The following is a 13,443-nucleotide window of genomic DNA, read 5'->3' as shown; positions in this document are numbered from 1 at the left end:
GAGCCTGTGCTCCGCAACGGGAGAGGCCACAGCAGTGAGAGGCCCACGTACCGCAAAAAAATAAATAAATAAATAAATAAATAAATTAATTAATTAATCAGCTGAAGGAGTTGATGAGTGATACTTCTCAGACTGGTGGTGGTGCCCGGTGGCACATCCTGTCCTGAGCTTGGCCTTTGAGTACTGTCTTCCCTCGGGCATGCCATGGCCACAGTGCCAGAGCCAGAGCGCTGAGCTGGATGATAGCTTCTGTAAAATGGAAGCTGCCTGGGACGAGTGGTTCCCAAAGTACCCTCCCCCCAAACAGTAGTGTTCTAGAGCTAGATCAAGGTGTTTTTTCATTTAAATCAAAATAAAGGATAGACTTTTCTTTATTTTGAGCTTCAGTCCCATGAAATTTCATTAACTCTTTGTTACTATTACTGCCAATCACCTTAGTCAGCACTAGGAGGTGACAAATGAACAAGTAGAAAAAAAGTTAGTGGAGGGCTTCCCTGGTGGCGCAGTGGTTGAGAGTCCGCCTGCCGATGCGGGGGACACGGGTTCGTGCCCCGGTCCGGGAAGATCCCACGTGCCCCGCGGCTGCGCCCGTGAGCCATGGCCGCTGAGCCTGCGCGTCCGGAGCCTGTGCTCCGCAACGGGAGAGGCCACAACAGTGAGAGGCCCGCATACTGCAAAAAAAAAAAAAAAGTTAGTGGAAAATTTGGGAATACCTAGTCTTGCTTAATCTGATAGTTTAAAAAAATTATAAAATGAGCTTGGATGTGATTTTTATATAGCTCATATAATGGAGCCATTTATGCTGGAATCTTAACACAGGCCAAGCAATCTTAGTTTATGGAACGAGAAGCAGGGTGGAATGGTGGCCACCACACGGGCTCAATAGCCACATGCCTGGGCTTCTGGGTATCACAGCTCTGCCACATAATAGCTCTTCCCAGCTCTGTTACCCTGGGCGAATCACTTAATCTCTCTCTTTCTCTGTCCCTCACCTATAAAGTAGAGACAATAATGTACCAGCTTCATGGGTTATTGTGAAGATTAAATGAATCAATACATGTAAAGTACTTAGAACATGCCTGGCCCGTAGTAAGTGCTATACAAATGTTCGCTAATATTGTTTTATGATGTAAAAAATATATATGTTAATGTTTCATGGTGCTTGGCAGAGGACACTGTGGTCCTGTCTTGTGAACATATTTGAGAACCATGGGCCTGGGATTTTTCTTCTAGTTCTGCAGTTCTATTATTCTGTGTCATAGAATTGGATTCCCCATAATCTTTCTTTTCCCTTTGTATAAGTTAGTGCTTTAATAAACATGTTCTTTTTTTTTTCCCCTCTCTACATAGAGTGAAATCACTCTTACCTCTCTAATCTTAAATATGACTTCAGAGGGTGTCCTTTCTGTTTCGTGACATAAAGGTGTTTTTATATTGTGTACATTAGTTACAGTTGTTTTCTACTATTACACTGCTAATATCCTTCAGTTCTTTATCCTATGGATGAGAGCACTGAAGCTCAGAGAGAATAAACCAATTGTCAAAAGCTAAGAGCGGGGCTTCCCTGGTGGCGCAGTGGTTGGGAGTCCGCCTGCCGATGCGGGGGACACAGGTTCGTGCCCTGGTCCGGGAGGATCCCACGTGCCGCGGAGCGGCTGGGCCCGTGAGCCATGGCCGCTGAGCCTGCGCGTCCGGAGCCTGTGCTCCGCAACGGGAGAGGCCACAGCAGTGAGAGGCCCGCATACCGCAAAAAAAAAAAAAAAAAAAAAAAAAAAAAAAGCTAAGAGCGGCAGATCCGTGATTTTAAGCCAGGCTGTCTGAATCCCAAGCCTGCTCTCATATAAGTACGACAAATCCAAGTTGCGGTTCCAGGACTGCATTCCTATTCCAGTGTAACTAACCTAAAACAAGCTCAAGCAGCATTCCTTTAAATGGAGACGGCTTTCGATGTGAGTATTCCTGAAGGATGCTCTTTTTATACTTGGGTCAGCAAAAGTCACCAGATAGCTGTACCTGTTCATTGCAAGAAAGGTGAAAGGTGACGCAAACAAAAACAAGCAATTGCCTGTACATCGGGCCAGAGAGCCCCTGGGCCCAGCCATTGCCTGTTTGCCCCTGGAGAACCTTCCCGTCCGTGCGCACTGCTGCCCTAGGCCTAAGGGGAGGAGCTGGCTGGCCTCCTGACCTTGGTGTCTGTTCCCCGTCCGGCCACCTCACGTGCCCTGAGGTCTCCCCACCGCTGGCTGCGCCGGGCTGGCTGCCGAGTTTGTGCACTACGGGGGGACGGGGACGGTTGTTGCAGGCTGGGCAGCAGGAGCTCAGGGAGAGAACAAGAAAGAAATCGGCCTCCCCCCCCCCCCCCCCCCCCCGCTCTGCTGGCTGGTCCCCTCTGTTCTGAGCTCACCCACAGCTCCCTCCCTGGGTTGCAAATCCACCTCCTCCACTTTCTTTCTCACAGTTTTTATATTCATTTTGCAAGTCTGTCAGCCTCCCTCTAACTTCCTTCTACGGCGTGTGGCGTGTGTCGTGTAGGATTTCAGGGAAGGAGTCAGCAGTCTCTGCTGGTTAGTTTGTCATGAGCCAGAAAAGTTGATTTGCAAGTGTACTGTCTAGATTGTGGCACACGTCTTTCCCGGTAAAGAATGATGCATCTGGAAGGCGCCTCACCAGAGCAGAAACCTCTGTTGCATTCTTAGTGTTTCTGAGGTTCAACAATGTGCCGTAATCCCGGGGAATTTAACAACTATCTATAACAACGTTTTAAAGTGAAATTGTATTTATAGTTCATCCTGTCATCCCGGGTGCACATCTACCTTTTTTTTTTTTTTTTTTGTGGTACGCGGGCCTCTCACTGTTGTGGCCTCTCCCGTTGCGGAGCACAGGCTCCGGACGCACAGGCTCAGCGGCCATGGCTCACGGGCCCAGCCGCTCCGCGGCATGTGGGATCTTCCCGGACCGGGGCACGAACCCGCGTCCCCTGCATCGGCGGGCGGACTCTCAACCACTGCGCCACCAGGGAAGCCCCCACATCTACCTTTGAAGGTGGATCTGGGCCTCTTCTTCCACCTCTACGTGCAGGTGATGAAACGGGAGCTTCTCGACTCCAAGTCCTGAATGGTTCTGGAGAATTGGCTCCTTTCAGCCCAAAAGGGCCGGTGATGGTGGGAACCAGGCTGGTGGATGGTGAGGGGATCCGGCTCTGGGGTGGGAAATGCGAGGAGGGCAGGCGATGTGGAGGCTGGGTCGCTGGGCCACTCCGTCGTCTGGCTCCGGGCCGGCCTTATTAGTGCAGCGGCTGGAAAGGCAGGCATTTCTCTTTCCTTCTTTCTCCCCCCCACGTTTCCTCACTGTCCTTACCACGCAGGCGTCCCCGGTGAGCTGGGAAGCCAGGTGCCCACCCCTCCCACTAGACTGTGAGCTCCGTGGGAGCAGAGCTCTTGCTCAACCTTTTATGCTCAATGTTCACAAAGCGTGAAAAGAATTGCCACCATTCCTCGAATGTTCGTCACGCTACGTGATCCCAAATGCTATCATGTTGTCTTGAGTCTCAGATGTTGGTGGTAAGAAACAACAATTATTTTATGTATCATTTACAAAAGGAAAAAGCCTGGCCAATTAAACTGATTCAAGTGCTTTTTGGTACTTAGAATTTTTATTAGATACTTGTTGAAAGAGCTCTTTTAGATTTATTTAGGCATAGATTTTTCTCACATCACTCGTGCATACATAAAAGGGAAAATATACGTGAAATAAATTGTTTTAGATATTCCTAAAATGCGGTCGCTTTCAGAGGCTGACTCTTCAGAATCTCTTCCGGTTCAGCGCCATCGATGTCTCTGTGCCCTCAAGAGTGCCGGTGAGACACAGCATTTCTGAAAAGAGGGCACAACTGCTGTCCCCAGGAATCTCCTCCAAACAGCTTGTACCCATCCGGGGAGTTCTGATCCCGGTGTTGTTTTATTCAGCCTGTGGCGGGCCTGCCTTTCCGCGTATCTCAGTAATAACATTGCACAAAGCAGCGTCACTCACCACGCTGTCTCTTATACCCAAGTCCCGTAGGTTTGTTGGGCAAGGTCATTTTTCCAGTGATGGATATTTGCTTCCCTAATCAAATTTGTGCCCAGCTGCTGTTCCCATGCCTTTCAGTTTTAATGCCACATTACAGTGTCATCTTTTTGCATTTAAAATGGCAGTCACACTCAGGGTGTCTAGTGCTGACAACACACATGACTCAGTGAAGCGAGGACAGAGCTAATGAAGGGCTGTGAGCAAGGTCACACGCGAGCAGGCAGTGCACCCACAGCCTCACTGCCACCTGGGTGAGAGCGACTGTGGGATGCCAGTGTTGTAAAATAGACCCCTCGGGCTTCCCTGGCGGCGCAGTGGTTGAGAGTCCGCCTGCCGATGCAGGGGGCGCGGGTTCGTGCCCCGGTCCGGGAGGATCCCTCATGCCGCGGAGCAACTAAGCCCGTGCACCACAACTGCTGAGCCTGCGCTCTAGAGCCCGTGAGCCGCAACTACTGAGCCCGCGTGCCACAACTACTGAAGCCCGTGCGCCTAGAACTTGCGTTCCGTAGCAAGAGAAGCCACCGCAATGAGAAGCCCATGCACTGCAACGAAGAGTAGCCCCAGCACGCCACAACTAGAGAAAGCCCGTGCCCAGCAACGAAGACCCAATGCAGCCAAAAATAAATAAATAAATTTATTAAAAAAATTAAAAAATATGAAATGTTTTGAAAATTCTGAAGCTCTTATAGCTCATCAGTAAATATGAAAGTTGACACATTTGAGCACTGCCAAGTGCTACATCTGTGCCTGGGATTTTTACATATATCATGTAACCCTCACTGTAACACCCGTAGGTAATTATCGTATCCATTTTACATAGGAGAATATCGAGGCTCAAGGTGTTTAAGTGATTTGGCCGAAGGATGTAATTACTGAGTAGCTGAGTCTTTGGGGAAGCCTGGATGTTCAACTCAGAGGCTGTGGATTTTCTACTATACTCTGCTGCTTCCCTTCTAAGCTTAAGGCTAGAAACCACTTTATACTCTCGTTTTACAGATAAGGAAGCTGATGCTAGAGTATTTTAAAGTGACTTACTTAGTAGCAGAGTCTTACCTAAAATTCAGTTTGCTTGAACAATTTATTAAACAATAAATAATTGCAGAATGTCACACTGTTTTGAATAGTTTAGTAGTTAAAGAAGCTCAATAGGTCTTATAAGTATCAATATATCTTAAAGAACAAGAACTGGGTATTCTGTATCACTGCTTTAGATTCCAGACACTTTTTGAATTAAAGAATTTTCACCATCTTTTTTTTTTTTTTTTTTTGCGGTACGCGGGCCTCTCACTGTTGTGGCCTCTCCCGTTGCGGAGCACAGGCTCCGGACACACAGGCTCAGCGGCCATGGCTCACGGGCCCAGCTGCTCCGCAGCATGTGGGATCCTCCCGGACCGGGGCACGAACCCGTGTCCCCTGCATCGGCAGGCGGAGTCTCAACCACTGCGCCACCAGGGAAGCCCACCATCTTTTTTTAGTTTAATTTTTTTATAATGTATTTTTAAAATAAATTTATTTATTTATTTTGTTTTCGGCTGAATTGGGTCTTTGTTGCTGTGTGAGCTTTCTGTAGTTGCAGCGTGGGGGCTTCAGTAGTTGTGACACGTGGGCTCCAGAGCGCAGGCTTAGCAGTTGTGGTGCACGGGCTTAGTTGCTCCGCGGCATGTGGGATCTTCCCGGACCAGGGCTTGATCCCGTGTCCCCTGCATTGGCAGATGGGCTCAACCACTGCACCACCAGGGAAGCCCTTTTAATTTAATTTAATTCTGTTTTGGCTGTGCTGGGTCTTTGTGGCTGCCGGCGGGCTTTCTCTAGTTGTGGCGAGAGGGGGCTACTCTTCGTTGCGGTGCGCGGGCTTCTCATTGCAGTGGCTTCTCTTGTTGCGGAGCACGGTCTCTAGGCATGCGGGCCTCAGTAGTTGTGGCACGCAGGCTCAGTAGTTGTGGCTCACGTGCTCTAGAGCGCAGGCTCAGTAGTTGCGGCACATGGGCCTAGTTGCCCTGCAGCATGTGGGATCTTCCCGGACCACTGCTCCAACTCCCATTGCAGAGCACAGGCGCCGGACGCACCGGCTCAGCAGCCATGGCTCACAGGCCCAGCCGCTCCGCGGCACGTGGGATCCTCCCAGACCGGGGCACGAACCCGTGTCCCCTACATCGGCAGGCGGATTCTCAACCACTGCGCCACCAGGGAAGCCCTGGCAGGCAGATTCTTAACCACTGCGCCACCAGGGAAGTCCAAGAGTTTTCACCATCTTGGGCTTCTTTATGTGCTAACAGTATTCTAAAATTATTGGGAGCTGACACTGTGGGCAGTATTTCACATCCGTATTGCTAAATTTTACTAGCAGGCTTTCCTATGTGTCGATGAACTGTTCTGTTATTTTGCTCCCATCTACCAAGTAATTATTTTCTTTTTTTCTCCCCCTTTATCCTTGCCTTCTGCAGTCTCTGGTATTTTCTGTCATGAAATATATACTTCCTTATTTTGGTAAGATTAGAAAAAAGGTATTTCAGTCTAGAGTAAATATTCTGCCCCTTCCCATCTCTTCTTTCTTGTTCCTGTTCATCCTTGAAGATTCAGCTTCTCTGAGAAGTCATCCCTGGACCCCCCCCCCCCCACTTGGGATCAGGTGTCTTCTTCTCTCTTCCCCCTACGACTGATCTGTACAAATGATCAAGGACGTGCCACACGACAGACCTAGAGTTACTCATATTCCTTGACCTGAAGGAACTTTGAGTTGAGATGGGGAGGCAGATATTTAGACAGAAAAATGCAATATGATCGAACCTTTTTAAAAAATCTAATAGGTGAGTGTTTATCATGGAGCAGGCATTGTGCTAAGCATTTTATGTGCATTATTTCATGTTCTGTCAATAATCTTATGATCCCAGTTTTACAGAGAAGGAGAGGGATTTAGAGACTGTCCTTGCTTTGCCTGAGGTCAGTTAAGTCACAGGATTGCTACCGAAATCTGGGTCCAGAGCCCAAGCTCGTAGCCACTCTTCCTCTTGTACTGACTTCTGCCTCTGCTCAGATGTGTCCCCTGGGCCCTCGCACGTGAGGCACAGGGAGAGGACAGCCCCAGTGCTGGAGTTCAGAAACTAATAGTTACTCTACAGTCATACAGCCACTGTAACTGACTCCAGATTATCCCTCAGAGACTTCAAAAGAATTCAAGATATAGCAGATTGTATGTCCAAATGCATTCGTCACAAAAGATTAAAAATAACCTGTTTATCGACACAAGATTAAATACATTATGATATATTCATATAATGAAATGATGCAGCTGTAATAAAGAATGAGGAAATGCTGTATGGATATGGAACAATGTAAAGGGTATGAAATTATATGGAATAAATAAGGTTTAAAAGAGATGCTGCTGGGACTTCCCTGGTGGCGCAGTGGTTGAGAGTCCGCCTGCCGATACAGGGGACGCGGGTTCGTGCCCCGGTGTGGGAAGATCCCACATGCGCTGAGCGGCTGGGCCCGTGAGCCATGGCCACTGAGCCTGCGCGTCCGGAGCAACAGGAGAGGCCATAACAGTAAGAGGCCTGCGTACAGCAAAAAAAAAAAAAAAAAAAAAAGAGATGCTGCTTTGTATAGAATCAATAACATGCTGCTGTGTGTGGTTGCAGAGGCATGGAGTGTTTAAATTTCGCTTGTATATGCATAAAATATCTTTGGAAAATAGATAACAAATTGATGGTGTGGGTTGATTCTGAAGAATGGATAAGGGATTCCAGGTAGAGAGAAATAATAAGCACCTTTCTAGAAATGAAAACAAATAAGAAAGGCACTCTGGGCTGGTGTGTTTCCAGAGTGTGAGGGGTGAGCCTGCCTGGATCCTCGAAGCGTCCCCCTGTGCACTTGAGTGATTGTGCAATTGACAAGCTAAGTTGAAAAAAAAAAATCTCAAATTCCTGTATGGGAAAAGCACAACATGTCTTCTGTGGTATTAATTCCTGTTGAAAATACATGTCCTGAATCTAACCATGAAGAGACATCAGACAAACTCAAATTGAGGGACCTTCTGAAAAACAAATGGCCTGTGCATTTCCAAAATGTCAAGGTCGTGGAGAACTAGGAAAGACTGGGGACTGTTCCCGATCAGAGGGGACAGACGGGACGTGTCCGCGGGACGCACGGTGTGCGATGCCAGATTGGATCCTGGGCCAGAAAAAGAGGGGTTTCCTTCTCTGCAAAGGACGGTAATCAGACAACTGGCAGAAGTTGAATGTGGTCTGCAAATTAGGTAATAGCACTGTTTTCACGTTAACGTCCTGCTTGTGATAGTCTGTGGTTATGTGAGAAAATGTCCTGTTTTTAGGAAACAGGCACTTAAGAATTTAGTAGGAAAGGGGCTTTGTGTCTGCAACTCACTCTCGAATAGTTCAAGTTAAAAAAACAAGAGAGAGAGAGAGGGAGAGAGAAGGAGAGAGAATAATAAAGTAAGCATGGTAAAATGTTAACGTTTGGGGAACCTGAGTGAAGAAGTACAGGAATTCTTTGTACTATTTATGCTGCTTTTCTGTCTGAAATTATTAAAAAATAAAAAAATTTTTAAAAGCACTTCTGATGTGGAACATTTTATGATTTTGTAACACTGAGCCATTTATGTCCTTTTGTACAATTTTGTGATTTTCTTCCTATAGATCTTTATATTGTTGGTGACATTTATTCCTAGGTTTCTTAATATTTTTGTTCCTTTTTAAAAAAATATAAGTTTTGTTGAGGTATAATTCACATACTGTGCAACTCACCCTGACCATCTTTTTATGTATGCTTAGATAGTACCATTATATAAGGAAGGCATGCTTTTTTTAAAAAAAAGACAACTTTATAGGGTATAATTTACACTTGATGCAATGCACATTTTTTTTTTTTTTTTTTTTTTTTTTTTTTTTTTGTGGTATGCGGGCCTCACTGTTGTGGCCTCTCCCGTTGTGGAGCACAGGCTCCGGACGCTCAGGCTCAGCGGCCATGGCTCACGGGCCCAGCCGCTCCGCGGCATGTGGGATCTTCCCAGACCGGGGCACGAACCCGTGTCCCCTGCATCGGCAGGCGGATTCTCAACCACTGCGCCACCAGGGAAGCCCAATGCACATATTTTAATTGAATAGGTTGATGACAATTTTGACACATGAATTCCCCATGTAACCACCCCCCAGTCTAGATGCAGGAGAGAGAACATTTCCATTTCTCCCGAGAGTGTGCCCCCAGCCCCTTTGCTTATATAGTCACCTGTTGGCGACACGGGCATCTTTTCCAGGACCCTCCAGTGTGTGCAGGGCAAGTGTGTGTGTGGTGGGGTGCCTTCGGGTGGGGGTGAGGACGGTAGCGTTGCAACCAAGCAGGAGCAGGTTCCTCAGTGGCTCCAAAGAGGCTCCCAGGCTGTTTGGACGTGGCTTTTCTGTATCCCAGACTTAGGCCCTGACATTGGGTGTTCCCGTTTCATTTCTTTCTTCTATGGGCCTTATTCTGGTTCAGAAGTTGGAGCATGTGTAGCCTAAGAATGTTTCTCAGCTTATTTCCATTAACAATGGAGAAAATTCTGGCTGGGTTCTGGGTAGTGGTCTTTCTTTCTTTTTTTTTTTTTTTTAAGAGATGTGCAATTTATTTACTTATTAAATTTTTTGGCGACACCCCGAGGCACCGGGGATCTTAGTTCCCTGACCAGGGATCGAACCGACGCCCCCTGCATTGAAAGGCAGAGTCTTAACCACAGGACCACCAGTGCAATCCCTGGGCAGTGGTCTTTCTTACCTTTAGTTGAATGGTGTTCTGAGCAGTTTGGCCTTTCCTGTCTCTTCTGCTGTTTAATGGGCTGGTGGGAGGAGGTGTATCAGGCCTAGCTGCCCCGTTAAACAGCACATCTCATGTGACCTTTAAAATGTCAGTGTTTTATCATCTTCAGCAGGGAAGATTGATTAAAACATCTATTTTGGAAAATAATAATGTTTCAAGATGTAGATTTTGTGCACATTGATGTTCAGTTGATGTTTGATTTGCTCAGTCATTACCCCTGTATGGACCCAATGGGAAACAAAGTTTATATTTGTATTCACCAAATTGTGGCCCAGAAAATTCAGCTCCCTCCATCTGCCATTTTTTCCCTCCTTTTGTGACTTATTCTGCTGTTCATTTTGAGCTGGTGGTATAGGAAGTCAGTGTCTAAACAAGTGTGCAGGGACTTCCCTGGTGGTCCAGTGGGACAGAATCGGCTTCCAATGCAGGGGACTTGGGTTTGATCCCTGGTCGGGGAGCTAAGATCCCACATGCCTCGGGGCAACTAGGCCCGCACGCCACAAGTACCGAGCTCTCGCGCCTCAACGAGAGAGCCCGAGTGCCGCAAACTACAGAGCCCACGCACCACAACTAGAGAAGAGAAAACCTGCACTCCACAGCTAGAGGGGAGCCTGAGTGCCGCAACAAAGAGCCTGTGTGCCACAACGAAAAGATCCTCCATACCTCAGTGAAGATCCCATGTGCCTGCAACTAAGATCTGACACAACCTAAATAAATAAATAGATAGGTAGATAAATAAATAAAATATTTTAAACAAGTGTGCAAGGGAGGGACGAGCTGGCCGAGCAGCAGCGAGTCTTGGTGTGAACCCAGCACGTACCTGCATTTAGCCTCTGGGGGCCTCGTCCCCCTCAGGAGAACTAAGAGGGCTGCCATCAGCACTTGTGATGAAGGTTCCATCCACCTAACTTGTGCCCAGAGCAGAGCAAGTATGCAATACATTGCATCATTATTCCAAATAATTTCTTCATTTTTACCTTTTTGCCCAGGTGTGTAATCTTTCACAAAGCTTTTTTTTTTTTTTTTTCCCCTTTTTGTGGTGGAAACTGTAATTTATTAGAATGCATTCATTTATTTAAAGTCTTGGGTCCTCCTCTCTCTTTTTTCAGGCACGTTGCAGAGAGGCCTCTTTGTCCCGATGAACACTCGTGTGGCAGGCAGATGACTGTCCTTCACCCCGAGCTGCTCTAGGTGCCCAGGACGCCGTCCAGCAGGGAAAGGATGGATTCCAAAGAGGAAAGCTCGCACGTGTGGCCTCCGGCTGCAGAGCATGAGGAGGATGCTGCACAGGTGAAGAGTGGTCTCCCAGCTGGGCATTGACAGCAGTTTTTTAGTTGGTACGGTTTGCCGACGGCTAGAGAAATAGCAGCTCCTAATACAGTGATGCATGGTTGGGAGGAAGCTGACTTGCAGCACTGGTGCAGAGGGAATGGGCAGCGTTTCAGCACGTTGGATGCTCCAGCAACATGGGTCGCTGTGATTTTGAGGGATTACATACCACTCATGGCTTCTCTGCCTTTCCCCTATCTTATTGTCATAATCCATTTCACTGCTCCGTTTTATTTCGTGGTATTGGTGCTGAAAGCTTCAAACTGGAGGTTTCCTTTATGTTATCCTGGAAAGGGTTTTGTTTCCTCATGTGTAATGAAGTACCAAAGTATGCCTATAAAGTGAGTGGCTTTTCCTTTTCTTCTTAAATTCAGGATGTAAACCTCTAATTGAAAGTTGTCCCATTGAACCCACAGCTCTGGAGGTTAGTCGCTCATTCAGATTCTGCTGTAACGAGTGATCTCTGCCTTTCAAATTGCCATCCTAACCAGCTACACGTTCTTTTGACTATTCTTAGCAAAGGCGAACCTCTGCGTTTTGGGTATGCGTTTGAATTTTGAGAAGAGTCAGCACTCATAGGAAGCCGTGTTTACATGTGACCAAAGTATAAAACTTCATTTTGAAGCATTATAATATATATGTAATTTTAATTTAATTTTCGTCAAATTATATAACCATAGTATTGTTACCCAAATCAGAAAATTAACATTGAAACCTTTAGGTATACACATTTTATTTAATTTAAGCAATATAACAAATGCACAATACATAAAATTGATCATCTGGTATGATTTGAAAGTCTGAGTTTGAATACTGAGCAAAAAATTCCCAGAGATGCTTCCAGCAGAATAATTGAGAGTGCTGTTTTGGTTCTCATGGAAACTATTTGGAAGGCTACTTTCATGTAGCTATATATTTTGGTATATTTTGTTTATAAACAAAAATGTAGTTTGTTAATAAATAGGGTCCACATTTGTGGGTAACCAGATGGTAGACAGCAGAGCTCCGCATCCTTTATTGCACCCCTCCTCCCAGTGTCCCTTCCCCAACCAGGCATTCTGATTTAGCCGAGTACTGGGTATTGAAGACCAAGTTGAAGAGTTTGGATAACTCTTAAGGAAATTTTTTCTCTCTCTTTTAAGCATTGAAACTAGTTCAAGATTTTGGTGTCAATGAGCAAATCTAAACTCACAAAATTATTTTGCAGCACTTAAAACTGCGCAAATATCTTAGAAGCCTAATTCTTGTGTGGATGCAAACTGTATCTTCATGGACAAAGCAGATTTATGTAGAAGCTGGACTTAGTGCTTAGTATGGAAGTGGAGGTTTGTTTTACTTATGTGGTGCTCGACTTCATTGGGTCTCCAGTTTTCTTTCTGGGGATTGAATTAGCTTATGTCATCTTCGGGATCTACTATTCGCCACTGGAAAAAAACTGAAATAAAAAAGTTAGGTCGGAAGCCAAGACGGTGTAAGAGTAAGGAATCTGACCTAAGAGGGTCTCACTTCGATATCAGCACATAAACCGTTTCTCTCCCAAATGTGTTCTTTGACCATCTGCTTTGTACCTTCAATATCAGATACTAGGCTGTATGCCAGCCTTCAAGAACCTCCAAAGCTGACTACTCGAAAGCACTTTACAGAATCCAGTTTCTGCTTTAGTTCTTGGTAGATAGAAAATGATTTCCCCTGGTGACAACTGAAGGAGTTGTCCAAAGCCCCTTAAAAGTACTTTCTTAGAATTTTTTTTGTATTTTTACCTAGTTGGCAAGGAAGTGTTCTGTTACGTTCGCCAAGTCAGCAAACGTTCATCGACTCGCCTCCAGACGGCCTTGGAGTATGAAAGAATCTGTAGGAAAGAAAATGACCTTGTTTTAATGTGTTTGCCAAAAGGCACTGTTAGTTATAAAGTAGAATTCTTACGATGTGTTGAAAGCAACTGGCTTTTGAGTCTTGACATATTTTTTCACGTTACAAATAATTTGTATCTTGTAGTTCGGTAATGTTCTCAACCGTGCATCTTCTGTCCCATTTCCAGGGTCAGTGAACCCCCCTGTCAGTACTCCCCGAAAGAGATACCTGCATTGGACGTTTGAGGCAAAGGGGACTTTAAATCGGTTGCCTAATATTGAGCAATAAATCAGTGACAGGGTCCTTGGATCCTGTTGCCAAGTCACTAACTCAGCATAGATGAAGGCGTATCAGCTGAGCTCTCCTTTCAGCGGGGGGATCTTTTAG

At 46.1% G+C, this 13,443-nt stretch overlaps 1 protein-coding gene across 1 annotated transcript in view; it reads left to right on the top strand.

The window, feature by feature from the left end:
* Nucleotides 1–13,443, top strand: part of PRDM10 (PR/SET domain 10) — an 89,181-nt gene that overhangs the window by 18,957 nt on the left and 56,781 nt on the right. The window contains exon 2 of the mRNA XM_067039327.1: nt 10,986–11,166. Coding sequence (XP_066895428.1) covers nt 11,098–11,166 — 69 coding nt within the window. The 5' untranslated portion in view covers nt 10,986–11,097. The remainder of the gene's footprint in view (nt 1–10,985; nt 11,167–13,443) is intronic.

This window comes from Kogia breviceps, chromosome 7 (genome assembly GCF_026419965.1).
Source record: "Kogia breviceps isolate mKogBre1 chromosome 7, mKogBre1 haplotype 1, whole genome shotgun sequence".
Classification (NCBI taxonomy): Eukaryota; Metazoa; Chordata; class Mammalia; order Artiodactyla; family Physeteridae; genus Kogia; species Kogia breviceps.
Note: the sequence above shows the minus strand (reverse complement) of the source record. Positions and strands in the feature narration are given on the sequence as shown.